Below are 21,164 nucleotides of genomic sequence, written 5' to 3'. Positions count from 1 at the left end.
CTCTGAAAAGAACCAGACAACCTCCGCCTCACGGTATGCCAAAATTATCTGGGGCTTTCAATGCTGGCAAAGACATTGAGAACCAGTGATCTTGGCAGTCAATGATGTGCACTAACGTGACCTTGCTCTGATACGGTTCATCGCCCACCTTTCCAAATAATATTCGGATGTGACGCCCAGGTAGACGCATTTAGTGAACTTCCACAAGGACCTACGCAGCGCCCACTGAAGACGACATTGCGCTCAGGTAATTTGTTGTGAGCAAGTGTTGAGCTCAATTTGAGAGAAATTTTTATGAAATCTTATACCAAATTGGATACTTTAACTTGCGAATTAAAAGCTTTCTGAGTAACTACTTGTAGGTAATCTTGAATCCAACATTTTGGACTGACTGCACTTTCTAAACCATTACTAGTGCCTGCTTAATTTCAAGAGGAGCTTAGGCATGTAGTTTTCGCGCTCAAGGTAAGTATGTTAGTGGGGAATACGGGTAAAGAGATAAATTATAAAACAGGACGCAATCAATGGTGGGTGACATGTGACTGAGGGGAATGTCATCACATCTCAACTCTAGCACCGTCCCCACCATATCTATGGAGAATCCATACATTGCCCACAAATTTAACAAGGCGAGACGAATAACCTCTTATATGCTGTCATTCAGTGGGTATCGGAGTTCAATCATTGACAGACTTCTATAACGTATCGCCCGCGAGCATGTCGACAGGAGATGGTTCAACCTCAATGGCAATACCTATAGTTGATTTCACATCCTGGAAGAATACTCAGGACCAAGCTTCTCGGCTAAGAACGGCACAAGAACTTGTCAAAGCCTGCCAAACCGTGGGTTTTGTCTACATCATCAACCACTCGTTGTCCGAGTCTGTCCTGGATGAAGCATTTGATTGGATGAAACGTCTTTTCAATCTCCCTGAAGAGGAGAAAATGAAAGCGCCCCATCCTGAAGGTTGGGCAGTGCATCGGGGTTACTCATGGCCGGGATTGGAGAAAGTCTCCCAGACGATGGCCACAGATTATGATGAAGAGGCAAAAAAAAGGTTGCGAGAGATCCCAGATGTCAAAGTATGTTGTGGCTTGCCTCGTATAAGTACTAAAGTCAACCATTGGAATAATATTAAAAGGACAAGGCTTTTATCTTACAGTGCTACAGGAAGTATATGATATCGGGAGTGATGAAAACACTGACCAACCCAATCAATGGATACCAGACGAGGCCATCGCGGGCTTCAGGGCTTTTATGATCAAGTTCTATTGGGAGTGCTGGGCAGTCGGCAAGGAGCTTTTACGTGCTCTAGCCATTGGATTGAATCTAGAGGACGATTCTTACCTAGTCAACAAGCATTCGGGACATGGTAATCAACTACGGCTACTACATTACTTGCCCGTTCCAGCCGAGGATCTTGAGAAAGAGCGGACAGCCCGTTGTCCAGCGCATACGGATTGGAGTACCTTAACTATGCTATTTCAAGACGATTGCGGGGGTCTGGAGGTTGAAGATGCTTCGTGGCCTGGCACATTCGTTCCTGCACCTCCTCTGAAGAATGCCATTGTGGTAAATGTTGGTGACCTTCTTCAAATGTGGAGTAATGGTAAGTGCCTTATTCCGCTTGGCACAATGCGACAATATATGGTCTAATCCAGACAGACCGACTCAGGTCTACAAACCACAGGGTCAGAATGCCACCACTCGCCGATCGCTATGAGGGTCCAAATCGGATGACCCGCGAGCGGTTCTCGATTCCCTACTTTATGTCTCCAGACCCGACATCTGTAATTGAATGTATTCCATCGTGTATGAGCGAGGACCAACCCGCCAAGTACAAACCAATTACACAGGCAGAGTATAACAAGATGCGAGCCTCTATGATGTACTGAGCACGCCCGAGTAAATTTGCTCAGCCAGGTACTTCTTCTATATAATTAGGATATTGTCAGCCCGCTTTGTTGGAAATGGAGTTGAGCAATTGACCAAACGGTATATTGGGTAGCAATCATCGCATGTGCTTGGATTTGTATATTGCGCACAATCCAAATTTTGACCGCGCTCACCAGCATTTCTTTGAACGGCACCATCTCCAACCAACCTGAACGAATAAGAAGTGCCAGTCGAGCACAAGTACTAACATACTCCGTATATGTACCTTGAAGCCCTAAGCCCTAAGTAATACCTGTATCTGGAAAACGCCCCGCCGGGCGGACAGCGGAGTCAACTGAGCTTTGGCCGCCGATAAGTTCATCCCCGAGCCTCCGTCTTTGCCTCTATACAATAACAAATATTATAAGCCTTGCCCGAGCCAATCATACTCCTAGCTCACACGTTGCTACCAATCGCGGATACTTATTAATCGCAACTATTTACAATATCTCACTTTCTTGAACATCCCACGACGGCGACTTGCATCCCCTCACCAAACCCCTCATACCTAACCATCCCCCCTCTACCGTGCCAAAATGTCTCTCCCTAATGAAGCCCTGCAAAAGGTAGCCTACTAAACACCTAATACATCGATGAAACCCCTAGCTAATGGCAAAATTCGATGACCAGCTCCTCCAAGAACTTGAAAACCGTATAGTCACCTCCCAACAACAGATCGGAATCGCCAAGGCCCAAGTGACCACAAAACAGAAGGCTATCAGACTGCTAGACTTGACATCCAATGAGATGAGCTCATTGCCTAAGGACACGCCTGTCTATGAAGGTGTAGGGAAGATGTGAGTGGGCTTCTACCTTGGACGATCTATTCTTCGCATGAATTCGGCATTGGAAGAGAAAGACATGGCGCTAACTTCGACTTGCAATAGGTTCGTGGGTGTCCCAATGTCGACGGTTGATAAACGCTTGGTGGCCGAGAAGGCGGAACTCAAGTCGGATGTGTCGGGGTTGGAGAAAAAGTTGAGTTCGCTGGAGATGACGCATAAGAACAGTATGGAGCATTATGAGCGGTTTGTGAAGTCCGGTGGTAAGGCTTGAGTTCAAGCGTATCCGGTACTGAAGTCATGCTGGAGTTTATCGTGGGACTATTCTGGCTTTGAGAACAGCCGGCTTCGGCGAGTCGGGTGTTTTTGAGAAACAGTAAGGAGAACCGACGAAGCGTTCTTTAACGAGACCTAGAAGGAGTTGTTCAGGATAAAGGATGAGGACAGCGAGTTATGATGTTACTCGTGCAAGCCTGGTACTGTGTATAAAGCACTCCAGTTTGCTTGGATATACAACGGTGTCCGACTAACGGACGGAACTTTTGGCTGTGAGGCCTACTGGCTGGACCAGTCGCTGAGACAGCGATCGGCTACTCTGATGCCTAGCGAGTGTCATGTTTACCTCGGGAAATCAAATTCGGGCACATGTCCTTAATACTTGATTATCCGCTGGTGTTTCTGATAACTAGGTAGAAACCAATGTTAATAATATCCTCACAGATCAATATCTCTATCACTCTTCTGTAACTCGTCTTCAGGTACTAGGATTACGTGGGTGCGACCTCTTGAACAGAGTGTGCCAGACAAATCAGATCGCGCATTATAAGGCTTTGCTCTTCTCCAGCTTCGGCCCGGCAGAAAGTCACGATCGTGAAGAGAAGGTCGGTCAACTTCATTATCGATGAAGTTTTCTAGTTAACGCTCTTTTATGACTTTCGAGCATATTTGCTCGTGGTGTATAACCAGAGCATTGTTGCACTCAGTTCGACTCATTCTCCAACTGACATTATGAGTCTTAACTGACCAGTGAGGCATCTGGTACGGAAGTCTAGTGAAGGTGTCATTCAGACAAACGTACTAGTAGATACACCTGGATACGTACCTACGTTTTTGCCAGCCATCACAAATTTTCCTATTCTATCTAGCGTTCTAGACTCTGAGCCGTAGTTCAGGTCGACATCATATAGAGTTCAGCCCTTGTATAATTGTAGTCTTGAAGGCTCGACATCCTTGAATGTGAATTTGGATTCTTCCCCTTTCTACTTCTATCCCTCTTGATTGACCTCGTCGTTATGCTAATGTTCAGGATAGTTAGCTGCTCTTGTGAGTAGATGTCGGGAGAAACCCGAGGGTCCGCCAGATGAAACCCCATGAGATATATACGGTTTATTACTTGTGGTATACATGTAAAGCTTGCTGCAGCCTTTGGCATACAATATTTTTATGGACAGAACATATGTATTGACTGCGGTTAGAGAAAGACTATAATTTTTGTTGTTCCTAGGCTATAATCTCAAACTCTTAACGCTTGCTACTGTTGCTTGCGAATCTCTAAAAACAGTATGGTGTGCCAGTGTCAATTCAATCCTGACAAGAGCGAACAGAGGTATGTGATAGGGATACGTTTCTGACTAGGCATTGCTACTGCCTAGTCATGAATAAATAGAAGGCTATGACCTAATTTCTTGTAAATCTCCGTCCTCGCCAACCAATATCCTGCGGCAAATAGCTCCTCTCTCCTTTTATCCGCCGCGAACAAATCACGACATGTCCTCAAACAGGTCGTCTCCCTCTCAATAATTCCCTCTAATGCCTGCTTCCCTACCTCGGAGAGCAGTCCTGGACACTCTAACACAGCTTTCTGCAAATCCAGAAAGGTCAATAGCATTCCTAGGAGGATCTCACCATTCCTCACAGGATATTTTGAGGCGCTTAATATTGTTAATGAAAATTCACACGCAGACTGTGTGAGAATATCCGACAATGAATTTGGTAGAGGGTTAATACCCTTGCGAGACAGGATCTCGAGTCCAATATCGACTAGGTCGGGAGTAGAGGCGGCGCTGACGGTGTGGTGGAGCTCATCCATGCCAAATATCCCATCTGCCTCAGGGCTGAGGCCATACTGAGCCCTAAGTGTGCGAGTAACGGCTGCACCCAATTCGGTGGCTACACGAGAAGGAACCGTGACAAACGATTCTAGGAGAGAGATGTGGGTAAACCACATGGAGATAAACTTGGGCCAGTTCTTGTCAAAATTGATTAAAAGAGGGTCGTGAGTGAAATCTTCGCCAAGCGGAAGAGCAGGATATTCAGAACAATCGAAATTCAGGAACGGGTCCGGAGATGGCGCCAGAGTTGGATGTTGGAGGAATCTCTTTTGCCCAGTGAACCTCCAGTAATTAGCCTGTGCATCATTGCCAGTTGCCCGGGGATCCATAGAACTTATCCAGCGTTCTAACAGATTCACCTCCTTTAGTGTGAAAGCTCCAAACATTTTCCCTCCGCGACGCATTTCCCGGATCAGCCTACTCTTATCTGGATTACCCCTGATAACCCATGGGGCAGCGTCGCTCAATTCTCGAAGAAAATCCAGTTTGCTGCTATCAGATGTGATATGACTGGTATTCAGCCAGTCGGACAATGGCTTACCACCGATCTTAGCGGGGCATGCAGTGTGAATCTTCTGCGCCACTGCTGCTTTCGCAATCAGAAGGTTTACGACTTCCTCATCATATGGCCCGGGGATGCCATTGTTCTCCGCATGGTAGTCAATGTCCCCTCCGTCTTCGATTACCGCCGACTCAATGCCATCCCCAAGATGCTTAGATAACGCATATCCTGCCTGAACACGTCTCCAAGCAATCTCTGCGGCCTCAGGCCCTTCATCACGCACAACTAGCGCTAGATATTGGGCTACAGTACATGCTGCCATTATAGCATGCCCAGAATGTGCGTTATTCATAGTGACCTGAAGTAGGAAATATTGTGCATCAATGTTGAGCTCCTGCAGCTCGCGTGCCAAAGTCATCGTCTCAAAACTAAGTCCTTCAAAATGGAGATTAAACCCGATAATCTCAGGTAAGAACTCCTGTGGGAACAATGAAATGAGCAGTTGTACTACTACCGCTTTGAAAGCCCGTCTATCGTTCGTATTGGGTATTTTTTCGCCAAAATCTCGCTCATACGGTTCCGGTAATTTCACGTCTAGACCCTTCAACATTTCATTATAGATATAGGTGTGATGAAGGCTTAATATCCCATCCCCAAGCTCCTCAGAGAGAATCTGCCATAATTGCCTTGTGACGTGTCTGTGTGCGAAAGGCGTGTTGATATTATTAATGTGACCTAGCCAGGCGCCATCCACCAATTTAAGTGGTGCGAGTCGTGTCAGAACCTCAGCGGCGTGCTGTCGATTTGACACCAACACCCTTGGACTCCCACTCCTCCTGTTTTGGATGTATTTCTGATAGGAGTCCTCCACTCCTTGGTGACTTGTCCGGAGAAAGGAAAAGAGTTTTCCGTCAGTGTATGATTGAATTGCGAATATTCCTTGGCCTTGGCCTTTGTCGTACACCGTTGTTGTGATTGCGTCCGAAAGCATGGAAAGCAGCAGGTCCCGAGCTCCTGGTAGTATATCTTGATGGTCTTCGATATTCTGGAGCTTATAGTAAAGAGATCGGTAGTCCGTAGTGCTCCCGCCCGTTCCATAAGCAGGTCGTTTTGATGTAGCCTTGCTACACTTTTCCTCCTTTACTGCATGTGTTGCAACACCGGGTTTCCGTCTTCTCCAACATCTTGTAAGTAGCAAACAGAAACAAAAGAAGAAGAAGAAGAAGAAGAATAATAATAATGCGAGGTTGGGAAGCGAAGTCCGCAACAGCGGAACATCGAAAAATTGTAAGCTCGTAGCAAGATTTCGTAGGGTTCGATAGTCATTGTCATTTAAAGATGTCTCATTTCGAATTGGAACGACCTCTACGTCGTCAGACAAGGTGCCACGAGACCACCAGTACGATGGTAGCCCCATCTCCTGAACCGGTAGCTTTATACGTACTCTTCCAGTCTCAGTATTAATATCTCAATGTGGTGTTACTGTTTCAAAAATCCAACGAAACAACCCATAATATCAAAGTGAAGCTAGGGTCAGGGCTCAGGTGTAGAGGATTTTTTTTTTTAAAAAAAAAAGGAAGAAACAAAAAAACAAAGAATAAATTAAAATGACATAAAACAGGATCGGCGACTTGGAGGGAGATATCCTCGTGAAGCAGCCAGACTACCGGTCCTTTTAGATTACTTCAGCAGAACTAGAGAGTGCTCTATAGTTTCAGAAACTCCACCTTTTCCACCAAAGCCCGTCAATGTTGGGATCACAGCGGATGTCTAAAGGTCTTGTTGGAGCCACTTTCATGTGTCGGTGAGCTGGATGAGTTTGAAAGAACCCATCGACTGTATCGGCTCTGGTTCTCAGCTGAAATATTCTAGGGTACCCACTTCTACACCGTAAACGGATCATTCAGGTGGGGATCAGTTCGGCTATAAAGTTAGGTATAACACAGTACTAGTCCTACTTAATTACTAGCGTATCAACGGATCTTACCGATCGTACCGCGAGATCATGAGCTCTGCTATGATTAGAAACCCAGGAATGCCGTAGCCCAGAACATCCGACACGTGGCTATAAGCCCATCAGGATGTGGTGGAAGGTTAGATGTTAGCTACGGAAGCTTGAACTACTATCTGGGTGGTTTGTTCAATGCTCACTACGATAAGTGGCAGATATAAACATCCAACAACAGCTTCACAATACTTCAATCATCATATAAAGCTATTAATGACGGAGGATTCTGATGCAAAGCATCCTTCACTAGAGCTCCACTTTTGGCGCATCTAACCAATATTCGGGATGGCCTAACCGATCAGCCTCCTGCCATTCCTTGTTGCTTTCGTTTTCCTGACGGATTGCTCCGAGCAAGCCTTTCAATCCCTCAGCCATAGCCCTTCAGCTCGCCGGGGTAGAATTTCTTCGCCACAGAATTCTACTCAAGCTCTTTACATGACTTATAATGTTTTATATATCTCAAGCTCCATCCGTATCGGATGTAATACAGACACAGAGCAATGTCCCTTGTGAGCAACCTGGAGCTCAAATTGAAACTGGCTTGCCCACAGCGGTACTATTGGCTGAGCCGAAACCATGTGCTGCAGGAAGACTGAACTGGCGAATTTTACTCACAGGGAAGAGAGTATGCTCTAAGATCCCTACGATGCCGTTGCCTTCTGCAACCGTCTCAATGCACACTGCGGACTCTTAACTTTGATTTGACCGTTTCCGGATCATCCAATAACATGATCTTCGTATGTTTCGTATGTGACGATGACATTGCTGCCCCAGTAAGCCGGGGAAGTATATAATTTAGCAGATGAATACGCTCCTGGTAGCCAAGTTGTGTCAGACCTCGCTGCTAAGTGCACATATTTAGCATCCTGTCTGATTGAATGAAGCCAAGAGGTGATATCTACCTGGGTTTTGCCACCAAACTGAATATCAATATCATAGTACTCTGATGATGCCTGAAGTAAAGGAGTGAGTAAGGGACTCGGCATAGTTGTGCCTCCGTGTTCGTCTCCCGTCTCGCAGACATCCTTTAGGGAACTCAGAGTTAATATTCACCAGAGGGCATGGGAGAACTTTTTGGAGTTCTGGTAAGTAGAAATTTGGGGACGTTTCACTCGGGACAAATGAATCCCCCTTGCCTTCAATGCATACTCTTCTTGAACTCCTTCGACGGCAACCATTGTGTTAGAGTACATGGGAATAACGTGCAATCTTGGAAATGTGTCCTGTAGATTGATCACCTAGTTGATAACAGACTACAAACCACAGGATCTCGTCCTCCTTTTATGGTAATTTGCGGATTACTATATCGTTCTACAGATAGTGCAAACGGCAATCGAGAATAATTGTCGAGTACACACACAGATCCAAGCAGATATGGTTGATAGATTTTAGGTGGGTCAGTCCCGAGGTTGGACCACAAAACACAGCTAGCAGTGTCTTGGTGAAAAATTGGATACCATCTCGATACAGTGAGAGATGTGTTGGCTTGTTGGTGATTCTCAATGAGCCCGTGTGAGGCCAATTACCAATCGAAAGTATCGCTCTTACATTGTTGATAAAGTCGGTGTGTAAAGACTTTTATTTGGCATGGGTGTTCCTTGGCATTGTGAATCGACCAATATATACGGCTAAATCGGTTTCGCGTGTACGTACAGTACTGATGTCGATTCTCTCCTCAGGTATTTATCCTATGGAGGAGTGGAGCTCAGGCGGCATTGAGCTGGAATTACTCCGTACTGACGTGTATTTATTCATTTCCTATTGTAGATTGGATCGACAATGCTTGCAAACTTACTTCGGCGTAGTTCCCTCCACCTCGTAACTTGAAAGCCGTGTAAATTCGATTTCTATAATACTTTATCTGTTGTACTTGTCTATTGTATGGTATGGTACATGCAAAGCCCCTTCAACACACCTTTAACCAATGGTCTTCATCACCAAATAACTTCCTATGGATATGCCTGACTTAATCTTTCCCGCTCTATAAGGTTCAGATAATGACACCTATCGAGTGGCTTGCGCATGCATTGCTTAGCCTCGTGCCCCAAATCTCTACATCGCAGGTCCTCGGCTCACCTGGTTGTACTATATCCACTATCCACTTGTGGATGGCAGTGATGCTAACGAACTTAAATGGGCCGTTCAGGCTATATAGTTCGCCACCTAATACAATAACTCCTTTAGCTGAAGTGCTTCGAGAAGACTTCTACGTAGCCCACGGGCAGCTAATGTAAAAAAAATAGTACGCAACGTATGCAATGATGTCACTTTATGATACGGAGTAGTATATCCTGTTTTCTTTTCGTCTCCTCTTTCACGTTTTTCTCAGTAACAACAATTCTCTAATACTTGGAACAATTGCGATGTGAATTTACCTGTTATGCCCCTATCCTATAAGGACACTTCCCGCACAGAGCTATTGATTCCGAGTCCTAAGTTACAGATTTGTTCCTACTATGTCTCTACAACCCGGACACTGTCTAAACTTGCGATTCCATAAGTCCCACCATAGTTTTTATCCACATTCCAACCGTTGACTTCGCCAAGTTGGACCTGTTTAATGCGGGAGAAGGGTCTGGTGATGAAGACAAAAGCTGCTTAACGCATCTTGCTTGCCGGTGTTCTTTTGCCTAGACCTAAAAATGCGTTTGGAATCAAGCTTATGCTACGGGAGGTCAATGATGCCTGTGTCGCCTCTGATAGATACTTTGACCAGTCTCCGGAAACGAGGATGAAAGACTCCCGCGAGGGTCAGTCAGCTTCCAGCGATAGAGGAGGGAGCAAAGGAACGCTGGAATAGTCATAGGTGATCTATAGCATTGTGTTCAGCATCTACTCAATCGAAAGGTACATGCTCGAATACTACGCAGAGCATAAGTAAATATTACCTTTACGACAGTGAATCTAACATATACATATACCTAAATTTTCAAGTTCTTGGTGATCAGAAAGATAGTCAAGCGACCAAGGCGGCCATTCAGTCCTAGTGGATCTGCATCCTATGGTTCCTATACCGCCTGTTGACAAGGCCAACGTGCGCAGAAGTGCGTAACAACATCTATATATCTTTTCAACACCTAATTCTTAGTACTCTTACCCAAAAGCTCCTCCCTAATAGCTTCCAAGCCCCTCCTCTGCGCCCCAGATTCATCAAAATTATCCTCCGCAAGCCAACCCTCCAAGGCCTCCTTAACACCTCTACCATCCCACTCCTCCCTCAACATCGAAAACCAAGCCGTATCCCTATTCCTCCCCTTAACAACCATATGCTGCCTAAACACCCCCTCAAACACAAACCCAAGCCGCTCCGCAGCCCTCCTCGACCCCTTATTCAGTGCATTACACTTCCACTCCACGCGCCGATACCCCAGCTCCTCGAACGCATACTTAAGCAGTAGATAGGACGCCTCTGACGCGCCTGTCGTGCGCTGTAACGCAGGCGAAAACAACACCCACCCGATTTCGAGCCGTAGTTGCTCAGGCACGATGCTCATTAAAGTGATCCAGCCCAGGACTTTTTGGGTTTTATCGACGATGGCGTAGAAGAGGGGATCGGTGGAGTTGCATTTGGTAGTTACTGAGACTTGGAATTTGTCGAAGTCAGTCTCTGGGTAGGGGCCTTCTGGGAGATAGGTCCATGCTGATGCTTTGGTGGGGTCGGAAGTTCCGCCGACGAGGGACCAGAGGGCCTCCGTGTGGGAGGGGGATAGGTGGATGAGGTCGATTGTGCGGCCTTGGAGTTTTTTGGGGGTGGGTGGTTGGGCTGAGGGTTGGTTGACTGAGTCGCCAAGGGGGGTGGTCATTGTTACTATGTTAATTGGGAGCCGGTAATGACTATGAAGTTCTATAGTATTGGGATGGTGAGGGAGGTGTATGATTTTTGGAGATTTTAGAAGGAAGGACTGGGAGTGACTCATACATATAGTTGTTCGTTTGCTAAATATATGTCCTGAAAACTCTATTTGATTCACTTATCCACTATGTATTTAAGTTAAGGTAGTGTATGCGGGTCTTGTTAGTGTGTGGGAATAGGGAGCCGAGGGGGAGAAAGACAAAGAAAGCATGATAGGTGTTGGGTGAGGTGTACTGGAGGGAGCGGCGGTAGGTATCTACTCCGTACTGAGGTACGAAGTACTGTCTACGATATAGTAATTTCCTATACTAACACACACGCCCTTACCTCTTTAGGAAGGCAAAGCGTCTCGGAAATTGAGATAGAGTTTTCTTAGCATTGCAGCAATTAGGCGCGGCCACAGCAGCCTGTCTGCGCCCGCGGCGTGTTCTGCACGTTATCTTAAAATGCCCGCCCACGATGCAGTGACTGTACAGTTCTCCGGACTCAGATACAATACAACTTTAATCTTTCGAAGAAATGCAAAATCTTTTCTCTTCTGTTCTTTTACGGCTTCATGTTACAAAGGCGAGGACGTCACCAGCTCCTTTCGATTATGGTGATATAAAAGTATTCAGCGTCCATGGGTACTAAAGCTGCAGCTTGATTTTGAAAGTTCGAGTTTCCGGAGAATACATGAGTATGTATGTACATACACACCAAAGCAGGTACAAACCTTCTAGTAAATACTATACAGAGGAAGTAAAAGACATTCCATCTCTGCTTGGGAGTACATAGCCCACATAAGATAAAACCATCCCTGATAAACTGCCCAAACCCCTCACTAGTACTAATCCGCACTAAATACTAGAAAGTTCCCCACCCGACACAAGGCTGACGGTCACTGACTTTTCCTTCATCTACATGACACCCGCCGACATCATGTGTATCAGGCAGCAAATCCAAATGATCATCAAATTTGATCGAATTAATTCCACGAAAAATCACTGGAAGGCAAAAGAATATCCGCATCCATTCGTCACGCGCGCGCCACCTCTTATCAGAAGATCGATGGATGATCAAAGAAAGTTCTGGTTCCGCGGGATTAACCGCCTTGCTTTCCTTGGTTGAGGGCCGTCGTTCTACCATAGTAGTAATATCTATGTATAGTAATCCGTAGGTACTAAGGATAAACGGGGGTCTTGATAAGACGACCTGGGTCAAAGGGATGTTTCACATAATCGCTGGGCTGCAGGAGTGCTTGTTTGGTTGCGCTCGGGCTAAGTTGGACTAACTTAGGGCTGTCGAGGCGCGCGGGGAGGGATTCATTGGGTATCGTTGGGAGGTACGGTCGGTAGGAGTGGTAGGTGCTAGTAAAGGTTTATTCGAAGAAATTCATGTCGTTTAGTGTACTATCTATAGATACTCATCAATCATGGACATTTGTTATATCTAGGACCCTTCTACCAGAGAGATAAAGTCACCAAGTGGCCGCCCGATGCGGATCATCCCTCAGCCTGACCCCCAAAACCCAAACTGCCAGTCCAATGGGTGATTCCTGCCCAGTGATCACGACAGTCGAATAACAAACGGCTTTTCTTCTCTTTTGTCCCCCACTTTTCAGCTGGACCGCCCGCGTTTACGAGGCACGGGGGCTGGTCCGTTTTCTTTCCCTCTGGCACTGAGGCTCAGTCTTATTTCTCTTCGCTTCTCTTCTTCGTCCGGTTATCTTTCGCTTTCTTTATTTTTTTTACTTCTTTCGCACCCAGAGGTTACCCCTCCTTGTGCTTTGCTTTTAACCCCTGTCATCTTCTTGGGAATTCTTAATCCCACCACAGCTGTTTCTTGGAAAGTTGTGTTTGCCAAGTGTTTCTTTCCACTACGTCACTTCTTGTGTCTCCTCTCTTGAATCACAAAACCGCCCCGCTTCGACAGTCCACATCCTCAACTGTCATCATTGGAAACACAAAAGAAACCTAGACCCCAGTTTATCACAGAAAAGAATAAGAAAAAAAAATAAAATTAAACCAAAAAAAAGGGAGGGGTGACACAACTCAAAGAGCAAAAAATATACTCTTCACCAAGATGCCTCGTCATCAACACATTGTCCCATGGACTGATTCCGAGTCCGACTACTCAGAGTCGGACTATTCCCTAGAGAACGGCCGCCGTCGGACATCCTTTAGGAGGCGTTCCTTCTCCCGTCATCGCTTCAGCCCCGATCACGGTAGCACCACTTACCTGAGTCCCGTTGTGCAAGACGTGCATTTGCACCGCTCTGCATCCACGGGTGCCCGGCGACGACAGTCTCATGAGCGTCCTCCGCCACCTCCGGCCGTCATCGTCGATATCAAAAACGACTCGCGGAATAAAGGCTCCAACAGAAGTGCCAACAGGGCCCGTAAGGACCAGCACCAGGAGACTTATATCGATCCCTACGAGTCAGAGGACGAGACCCTCCTGCGTGCTCATCATCGACGGCCTCGCGCCAGCACTGCCAGTACGCCAAGAGAGGCTTCACCGCGGCAACATGAGCGGGATTATGAGCTGGTGATTGATCAGCGGCTGCTGGAAAAGAACGACCATCGACAGGATCTGGAGCTGTTGAGACAGCAGCAGGAAATAGAGCGTTTAGAACGGGAGTTGGCTCGCAATCGGCTTGAAACCCGTGACGCTCGCGATTCCCATGATGTTCGTATTCTCAAGCAGGAAGAGGACTGGTACGAGGATGAGATTAGTGAGCGACTGAGGAGGCTGGAGAGGCATGAGAAGAGCCAGCGCATGGAGGAGGAACAGCGACAAGCGGAACACCGCTGGAAACTCCATCAATTTGAAGAAGCCCAGCGCCATGCTAGGGAGGAAGATGGCGTCAAATCAAAACTGCGCGAAGAGAAGCTTAAGGAGCTCCGACACAAAATTGAAGAGGAGGAAGAGCAGCGCAAAGCAGAACATCGTTACAAGTTGCGTCAGTTTGAGGAAGCCCAGCGCCATGCTAAGGAGGAAGACAGCGTCAAATCAAGACTGCGCGAAGAGAAGCTTAAGGAGCTCCGACACAAAATTGAAGAGGAGGAAGAGCAGCGCAAAGCAGAACACCGTTACAAGTTACGTCAGTTTGAGGAAGCCCAGCGCAAAGCTAGGGAGGATGAAGATGTCAAATCGAAGCTGCGTGAGGAGAAGCTCAAGGGTCTTCAACGCAGAATCGACGAGGAGGAGGCGCAGGAGCGACTCAAAGAGCAGATCCGTCAGGAAAAGCTCAAGGAGCTCCAGCGTAAGATTGACGAAGAGGAGGAGCGCGAGCGGATCAAGAAAGAGATCCGGGATGAGGAGGCGAGAGCCCTGCTCGCAAAGCAGGAGAAAGAACGTAAAGAAGCTGCGATGAAGGCAGCCGCCATTGAGGAATGGAAATTGAACGAGGAGCGGCGGATCAACGCCGAAAGAGAAGCGAAGCGGAGGCGCGACGAAGAATTTAGGGCTCGACTGAGGATCGAATTCGGTTACACGGAGGAAGAAATTGAAGAGATAATCACCAAAAAGAAGAAGAAGGAAGAGAAAGAAAACGGCAAGGAGGAAGAGAAGGAGAAGAGAAAGGAGAAGGAGAAGGACAAGGACAAGGAGAAGGAGAAGGAGAAAGAGAAGAAGAAGAAGGGAAAGGAGAAGGAGAAGGACGACGATGATGAAAGTGAAAAGGAAGAGAAAGAAGAGCACCGGCGGACGACGTGGATCAAAGTATGCCACCTAACTGCCAATACTTTCCGTGTCTGGTCAAACTAACATCAATGTCTAGGTCCACCGCAGACATCTTCTGCCTGACACTCTAATGGCTTATCACTTGCCCTGGGACTGGGATGACGTGAGTGCCCTCGAAGGATTGGTATCTCCGAAGTAGGCAATGCTAACTGATAGGTGTCAACAGCGCGATAGCAACTATATCATTATCAAACAATGGATCTCAGAAGACTTCCAGGAAGAGCTCTTCGATCACACCCGGCGACTTCGCGAAGGCAAACTCATTACCCAGACCTCCAACACATTGACGGAGTTGAAGGTCAACGACAGGAAGAAGGACAAGATGTACCTTGTGCGGAAAAAGAGCCCCAGCCGGCGGGCATGGATTTTTACTTGATCAGCCGATTGAATTGTTTGCGAAACATAAGTGATACCACTATACGTCTGCTTTTCATGATTTAGGATTTGGTGTCTCAGCTGTTTATTGGTTTTTTTTTGTAAACTTTGATGACATATTGGTCCTGAAATGTGTCGCGTTGATGTCCATTTTTCGTCGTGAGTTGGGATTGTGATGATATGTTCGCACCTATATATGATACAATGATGATTGCCACGATGTATACCCAAACTCCTTTATGGTCCAACCCAAACTCCCAAATAAATGCTCGAGCAAAATAAAGAAATAGGTTATTGGTTATACAGACACCTAGCACCTAGTCCCTTGATGCCCAGTGCTTCTCCGCATGAAGGATCAGCTCCTCATAAACTGTCCAAGCGAGTGCTGAACTTAGCGCTTTTCTGGTGATACGCAACCCTAAGCCGCCCAACAAGCTCCGCACGCCATCTTCATGAATCATCATCTTCACCGCTCGCATCATGTTTCCGTACTTGTTCGGCATAAGTTGCAGTCGAGTCTTGACCGCATCAAACGGGTTAGTAATCGCAGTAGCAAGACCAGCCGCCAATGCTCCAGAGACAAAGTTGATTGATGAAGAGGATGACTTTAGCGATTGATCACCAGTACCAGAGTCGGCCAGCGATGCGAAGCGCCGCTTCAACTGCTCATAAAAGAGAACATAGAGCCCTGCGTACGGGGCATCACGTGCAGCGGTTGCCCCAAACCCAGCAAAAAGTCCTCGCACACCTTCTGTACGAAGGATATCGCGTCCTGCGCTGTACAGACTGCCATATGCGTAATAACTCGATTCATAGCGTACTTTTAGCACGGTGACGGGCATCATCACGAATCCCGCCGCAACGCGAGCGGCCGCACCCGTGGCAAGGTTGGCCGAGTTCGACAGTTTTGGAAGGGCAGACGAAGATGCCATACCTTTACCGTTTGCGCTTGCGCTGGAGAGGGCGACCGGGACTCCGGTATGCGCTAAACCTTGTCGTAGGGCATTGAGACTTGTGAAATAGAGCGCTGAGCCGAGGCCTGTGCGGAGTGCGGAGGGAAGGGTCCCACGCCATAAGCCGCGAATTCCATTCGGGGAAGAGATAATGGATTTTATTGTCGGTAGAAGCGCGGCGTTCTGAGACTGCTGGACTCGAGTCTTGAGAAGGTCTGCTGGTTGGAGGAGGATGGCGGAGCTGAGACCGGAACAAAGGCCAGCGGCGAAATGAAAAGTAGTTTTTGATGCTGCCAGCAAATTAGACAGGAGCAAATGCGTTTCGCCGTAACGAAAGAATTCTAATTTCTTCTCCAGTGGGCCGAAGAAAGAAAAGAGTAGCACAAAAGGTCGTAAAAGAGAGGAACATACTCGTAGTGGCAGAGGCCTTTTTCACCTGGGGCACTGCATATGCAGCGCCGTTCGACATTGCAATATTATTGCACAGGCCCAGCCTGGACGTTCACGAATCGAAGTTTATATGCGCTTTGAAGGTTGATCAGGCAGGGATTATGACAGCAGATTCAGTTCATCCGCAATGGACACCGCTTTTTTGTAGATGACGAGAATCTTGCGAGAGACCGGGATGCGGTCACAGTCACGAAGGGGGCGGCAGAGACCACATCTCAAGCGATACAGAAAAAGTAATTGTGAATTGGAGAGGTGAGATCTGACATGTACTCAGATCAGGAACGATGTAAGGTTCCAAAAAAACGGAATTGCCGGTAGCATTTTTCCTCTCGAGCATCGCGGTTGGTGAAGTCATCAGAGCTCCGTTCCGGATCTACTATGATTGGCCGGATATAGTTACGGGCGGCCACATGCGGTGTATTTCCGGTACTCGATTACAGCGATCAATTTGCTTCAGGAAAGGTGTGCAATACGATATAGTTACAGTACATCGGCTTAACTAACTTTTATTCCAAACGGAATGCGCTCCCTGGCCACGAGACTTTTTAGTTGGTGTCCATATAGTATCTTTGGTGCAGTCAGGCCTGCGACGCTACCTGGAAATGTACATATGTACCCATCCATGGATGCACCGAGGCATATGTATGGAATCTTACCAATTGGGAGACGATTTCCCGTTGGACGAACTAGCCTTGAACTCTCCCGCAGAGACTCCGGGGAATGAACCTTTCACCTGGAAGTACTCTGTACATACCTTAGAAACCCTCATTTGGTGTCTCATCCAGGGATCTTCATGAAATTTAAGGCCGAATGCATCCATAGCTAGGGCAAAGTCAAAATTACACCCGCACTACAGAGTACTGTACTAAGTAGTCAAATGTTACCAGCCCAAGCAATGATTCGGAAGTTGGCGGAGTCACAGGCTAGCCAATCGGTTTCCTGCAAATGCGGATTGACAGCCTGCGATGCTTGACCTACTCGTAATCAATCGACGTCACGGGTCTGGATGAACCGAACGGATGTCGAGTTAGTTTAGGTAGAAAGTAACTCCACGAACGCCAGTCGACGCTTCTTCCTTTGTACATCTCTTTCCTTTTTCTTCCCCTCTTTGTACCTGCCATGCACTCTTTTCTATAACTCCACCCGATAATTACCCCGTCACAACAGAGATTGACCATTATCCGTGGACAGCCGGAGTCGGTCTCTGCCCGTAATGCCTGAGTGGCCTGCCCTTCCCTTCTTTCCATATCCGCCTTCTAAGGCTGGGTACTGGAGTCCCGTTACGTCGACCTTGAATTGGTGCGAGGAGGTGCGCCCTCCATTTTTTTTTTTTTTTAAGTATTTCTCTTCTGTTTGATTCACTCCTAATGTTCCCATGAAAATAGGATTATTATGCGACCATCTACTCCGCCGAGATTGTCAACGCTCTGACAAACCTTCTGTTCATGTGGCTTGGCATCAAAGGGCTATGCAGTTGCAGGCGCAATGGACATGATTCGATCTTTCAAGTGGCATACTATGGTTATCTCCTAGTTGGAACGGGGAGTTTCCTGTTCCATTCAACCCTGAAATGCAAGTGATATATCTCTATATTCCTTCTATGAGGAGCGTTCGGTAACTCGGGCTTACTAACCTGCTCTTTCCAACAGATCCCATGCAACTTGTCGACGAGCTTTCCATGATCTACACCACATGTTTGATGTGCTATGCTTCCTTTTCTTACTCGAGACCGACAAGCATCCGTGTATTCTTAGCCATTGCACTGACCAGTCTGGCCGTCTTTATCACGCTCTATTACCACTACCTTCAAGACCCCATCTTCCACCAGAATGCATATGCTATTCTGACTATTGTCGTTGTCCTGCGGAGTATGTACACCATGGAGGTAACCCTTCGCCCTAAGTGGCGACACACCACCGAGGAGGACCGGATAGCACGTGAGAAACAGGATCTACCCGTTCCCTCGAAGGAGCATCAACATTACGAGAATGTGCGAGATGTCAAGATTCTGAAGACCATGTGGTTCATGGTTATTTATGGGCTGAGCATGTTCCTCGGCGGCTTCTTTATCTGGAATTTGGATAACCACTTTTGCACTAAGATCCGCGGATGGCGTCGGGTAGTGGGGCTTCCGTGGGGTATGCTCCTAGAAGGTCATGGCTGGTGGTATGTTTTCCTTTCCCTTGTCCTTTCTCTTTTCTGCGCTGCCGGAGGTGTTCGCTCGTACCATGCGTGCTAACATTGTTCTGTTGCTAAGGCATCTTATGACCGGCATTGGTGCGTACCTCTATATTATCTGGGGCATTTGGCTGCGCCACTGTTTGAACAACCGTCAGGAAGAATATTACTTGTGGTGGCCGCATTTCTGGAACTTTCCGGAGATCATCCGCATTGGCTCCAAAGACAAGGGCGAAAATGGCGTGGCCAAGAAATCAAACTAGGCTAGTATAACTGTTATTACTGACACCATATCTTTACTCCGTTTAAGCGAGCATTGTGGCCAGGAGCTACGGTTGCTTGGCTATGGCCCTGGCATCTATGTTTGGCTTATTCATTATAGACATTGGTTTTGGCCTGGCCAGGACTTTATTATTATAGAGAACAGGATGAGAAAAATGAAGATGATATTACAACTCACAGCGTGATTTAGGGTCTTCAATATTATGTTGCTTATCCTATTATCTCACATGAACCTCATCGACGTACGCTATATTCATTGAGGGCAACATAACTCCTGTGTAGCTGCGGGCCCGTCTACCAGTCTTCACAGCTTTGGCTTGGAAGGGCCCTTTTTACCCCTCACAGGGGCGGGGACGTGTTCCTTCCAGCGCGGATCAATGGTGATTTTCTCAACTTTCGACTTCCGACTCCACTGCTCTCGGAAACTCTGGTCTTCCTCTCGCCACCGCCGCAGTTCCTGACCCAACCACTTGCTGGCTGCTTCGGCGCATTCAGTCGGTGCTTCCTGGGCAAGGAGATGTCCGTATTCTTTGAGATAGACGTCGCGAACTCGACCAGCTGCTGCCCCGCCGCTGCCACCTAAACCTACACCAGTGTTGGCCATCTTGTCGGCCATCATCTCGGGAAGACACATATCCGATTTGCCGCCAAATATGTACATGACACTAGGTCGGAGGTGCGGTATCTCAGCGAATATGCGCGACGGCTCAGGACGGTAGAAGGGGAAAGACCCCAGGTGATTGGGGTCGAGGTCGGGATGTGTCACCCGATTCACCGGTACATCTTTGCCCGGAGGCCCGTCGTAATTGGGGCGTGAGAAGGTAAATACTTCTTGGTGAAGGGGTGTCGTCAGGGTGACAGGTCGTTCGCCGTCCTTGGATGCTTCGTTGGGAATTTGATGAATAGCTGTGGGAAGTTCTCGCAAGCCGTGTTTAACCCAGCGGTCAAGGACACGGGAGTCCCAGGCTTGGTAGAACGGACTTCGATTGAAACCCTCCGCAGCGGCCTTTCGGGAAGGCCAGATATCCCGTCGATAGGTTGATAGTTGGGTAGTTTTGGCCATGGCCAGTTTGCGCTTATCGGCCGACAGGGGATCTAGTTGTGTCGTTTGTCGCTGGATAACAGGATCTAGCAGGACAAGTGTATGGATGAGTCGAGGATGCATCAGGCATAATTTCGCACTGTGATGGTTTAAGCGTGTTAAGAAGAGTTGCGAGGCCCCATCCTGCAGAAGACTTACAGGTGTGCGCCGCCAAAGCTATGACCGATCCCGACGATTGGACGAGGCATCTCCTTGCGCTTTACGTTGACGAGGTGAAGGAGGTCTCTGGGATGATCAAACCAACTAGCTGTTCGCGCACAGTGTTAGTTTTAGGGTATTCGCCGTTTGGTTGGTTCGTACCATCCAGTGGAGATATTGTTACGTACGGTCGTTGCCCAAAAGATCTTCGTTGGCTACATAACTTTGCCCTTGATGCGCAACGTCTGCTATCCAAATACTTCGGATGTGGAAGCCATTAGCTTTGGACCGAGCATGTAGTTCTTCCCAGAGTGGTTCATAGAGTTCCTGGTAAACAGCATTAGCTTTATGTTCCCAAAAAAAAAAAAAAAAAAAAAAAAAAAAAACAAAGCAAGTCACAATTAATTGACAGCGCAACTAAAATCAAGGACGTTGTACCTTGGGAAAACCATTCGCATGGGTCGCAAGAATAGTGACATCACCTGGCTTAGGATTAGGGTTATCTAGGGGAATATACTGCTTGACAGCTAAATGCAATTCATCTTCCTGTTCGTTAGCCGTAGCCGCGGGATATTCCCGAATATGCTGGCATTCGACCACATGGTGGACAATGCGAAAAGGTCCGGAAATTGTAGGGCAAGACATCGCATAGGTATCTCTTCTATTTGGGAAAGTATTGGTCCATCATGGGCCCGCCTGGGGCTTTTAAAAGGCGGAGGGATCCCATGTTATGGTCTGGGGTAACGGAGGTGTGCCCAAGTCACTTTT

General features: G+C 47.3%; 8 protein-coding genes across 8 annotated transcripts; 4 read left to right on the top strand and 4 right to left on the bottom strand.

The window, feature by feature from the left end:
• Positions 1-600: 600 nt before the first annotated feature.
• On the top strand, positions 601-2,137 carry BDV38DRAFT_134282 (isopenicillin N synthase family dioxygenase). The gene is made up of 3 exons (XM_032051347.1): positions 601-1,083; positions 1,172-1,610; positions 1,667-2,137. Exons 1-3 carry the CDS (start codon positions 718-720, stop codon positions 1,894-1,896), a joined length of 1,035 nt encoding a protein of 344 aa, XP_031911702.1. The 5' UTR covers positions 601-717; the 3' UTR covers positions 1,897-2,137.
• Positions 2,138-2,472: 335 nt separating this feature from the next.
• On the top strand, positions 2,473-2,992 carry BDV38DRAFT_284718 (putative prefoldin subunit 1; the record flags this gene model as incomplete). The annotated part of the gene is made up of 3 exons (XM_032060331.1): positions 2,473-2,502; positions 2,567-2,733; positions 2,824-2,992. 3 exons carry the CDS (start codon positions 2,473-2,475, stop codon positions 2,990-2,992), a joined length of 366 nt encoding a protein of 121 aa, XP_031911701.1.
• Positions 2,993-4,366: 1,374 nt separating this feature from the next.
• On the bottom strand, positions 4,367-6,748 carry BDV38DRAFT_294511 (iron-containing redox enzyme family protein; the record flags this gene model as incomplete). The annotated part of the gene is made up of 1 exon (XM_032062514.1): positions 4,367-6,748. The coding sequence occupies one exon, from the start codon at positions 6,746-6,748 to the stop codon at positions 4,367-4,369; it is 2,382 nt and encodes a 793-aa protein (XP_031911700.1).
• Positions 6,749-10,416: 3,668 nt separating this feature from the next.
• Positions 10,417-11,142, bottom strand: BDV38DRAFT_284716 (GNAT family N-acetyltransferase; the record flags this gene model as incomplete). The annotated part of the gene is made up of 1 exon (XM_032060330.1): positions 10,417-11,142. The coding sequence occupies one exon, from the start codon at positions 11,140-11,142 to the stop codon at positions 10,417-10,419; it is 726 nt and encodes a 241-aa protein (XP_031911699.1).
• A 1,529-nt stretch (positions 11,143-12,671) lies between these two features.
• Positions 12,672-15,408, top strand: BDV38DRAFT_251740 (uncharacterized protein). Its single transcript, XM_032055066.1, has 2 exons — positions 12,672-14,897; positions 14,956-15,408. Exons 1-2 carry the CDS (start codon positions 13,257-13,259, stop codon positions 15,055-15,057), a joined length of 1,743 nt encoding a protein of 580 aa, XP_031911698.1. The 5' UTR covers positions 12,672-13,256; the 3' UTR covers positions 15,058-15,408.
• Positions 15,409-15,484: 76 nt separating this feature from the next.
• BDV38DRAFT_134197 (putative mitochondrial carrier protein) lies at positions 15,485-16,965 on the bottom strand. Its single transcript, XM_032051343.1, has 2 exons — positions 16,658-16,965; positions 15,485-16,536 (listed from the first exon to the last, which is right to left on the bottom strand). The coding sequence occupies exons 1-2, from the start codon at positions 16,713-16,715 to the stop codon at positions 15,611-15,613; spliced, it is 984 nt and encodes a 327-aa protein (XP_031911697.1). The 5' UTR covers positions 16,716-16,965; the 3' UTR covers positions 15,485-15,610.
• A 700-nt stretch (positions 16,966-17,665) lies between these two features.
• On the top strand, positions 17,666-19,299 carry BDV38DRAFT_134207 (ceramidase). The gene is made up of 4 exons (XM_032051344.1): positions 17,666-18,005; positions 18,082-18,268; positions 18,346-18,862; positions 18,954-19,299. Exons 1-4 carry the CDS (start codon positions 17,910-17,912, stop codon positions 19,135-19,137), a joined length of 984 nt encoding a protein of 327 aa, XP_031911696.1. The 5' UTR covers positions 17,666-17,909; the 3' UTR covers positions 19,138-19,299.
• A 161-nt stretch (positions 19,300-19,460) lies between these two features.
• Positions 19,461-21,041, bottom strand: BDV38DRAFT_284712 (putative toxin biosynthesis protein; the record flags this gene model as incomplete). Its single annotated transcript, XM_032060329.1, has 4 exons — positions 19,461-20,337; positions 20,397-20,505; positions 20,585-20,723; positions 20,835-21,041. 4 exons carry the CDS (start codon positions 21,039-21,041, stop codon positions 19,461-19,463), a joined length of 1,332 nt encoding a protein of 443 aa, XP_031911695.1.
• Positions 21,042-21,164: the final 123 nt, after the last annotated feature.

The sequence above is a fragment of the Aspergillus pseudotamarii genome (assembly GCF_009193445.1).
Source record: "Aspergillus pseudotamarii strain CBS 117625 unplaced genomic scaffold BDV38scaffold_41, whole genome shotgun sequence".
Classification (NCBI taxonomy): domain Eukaryota; kingdom Fungi; phylum Ascomycota; class Eurotiomycetes; order Eurotiales; family Aspergillaceae; genus Aspergillus; species Aspergillus pseudotamarii.
Note: the sequence above shows the minus strand (reverse complement) of the source record. Positions and strands in the feature narration are given on the sequence as shown.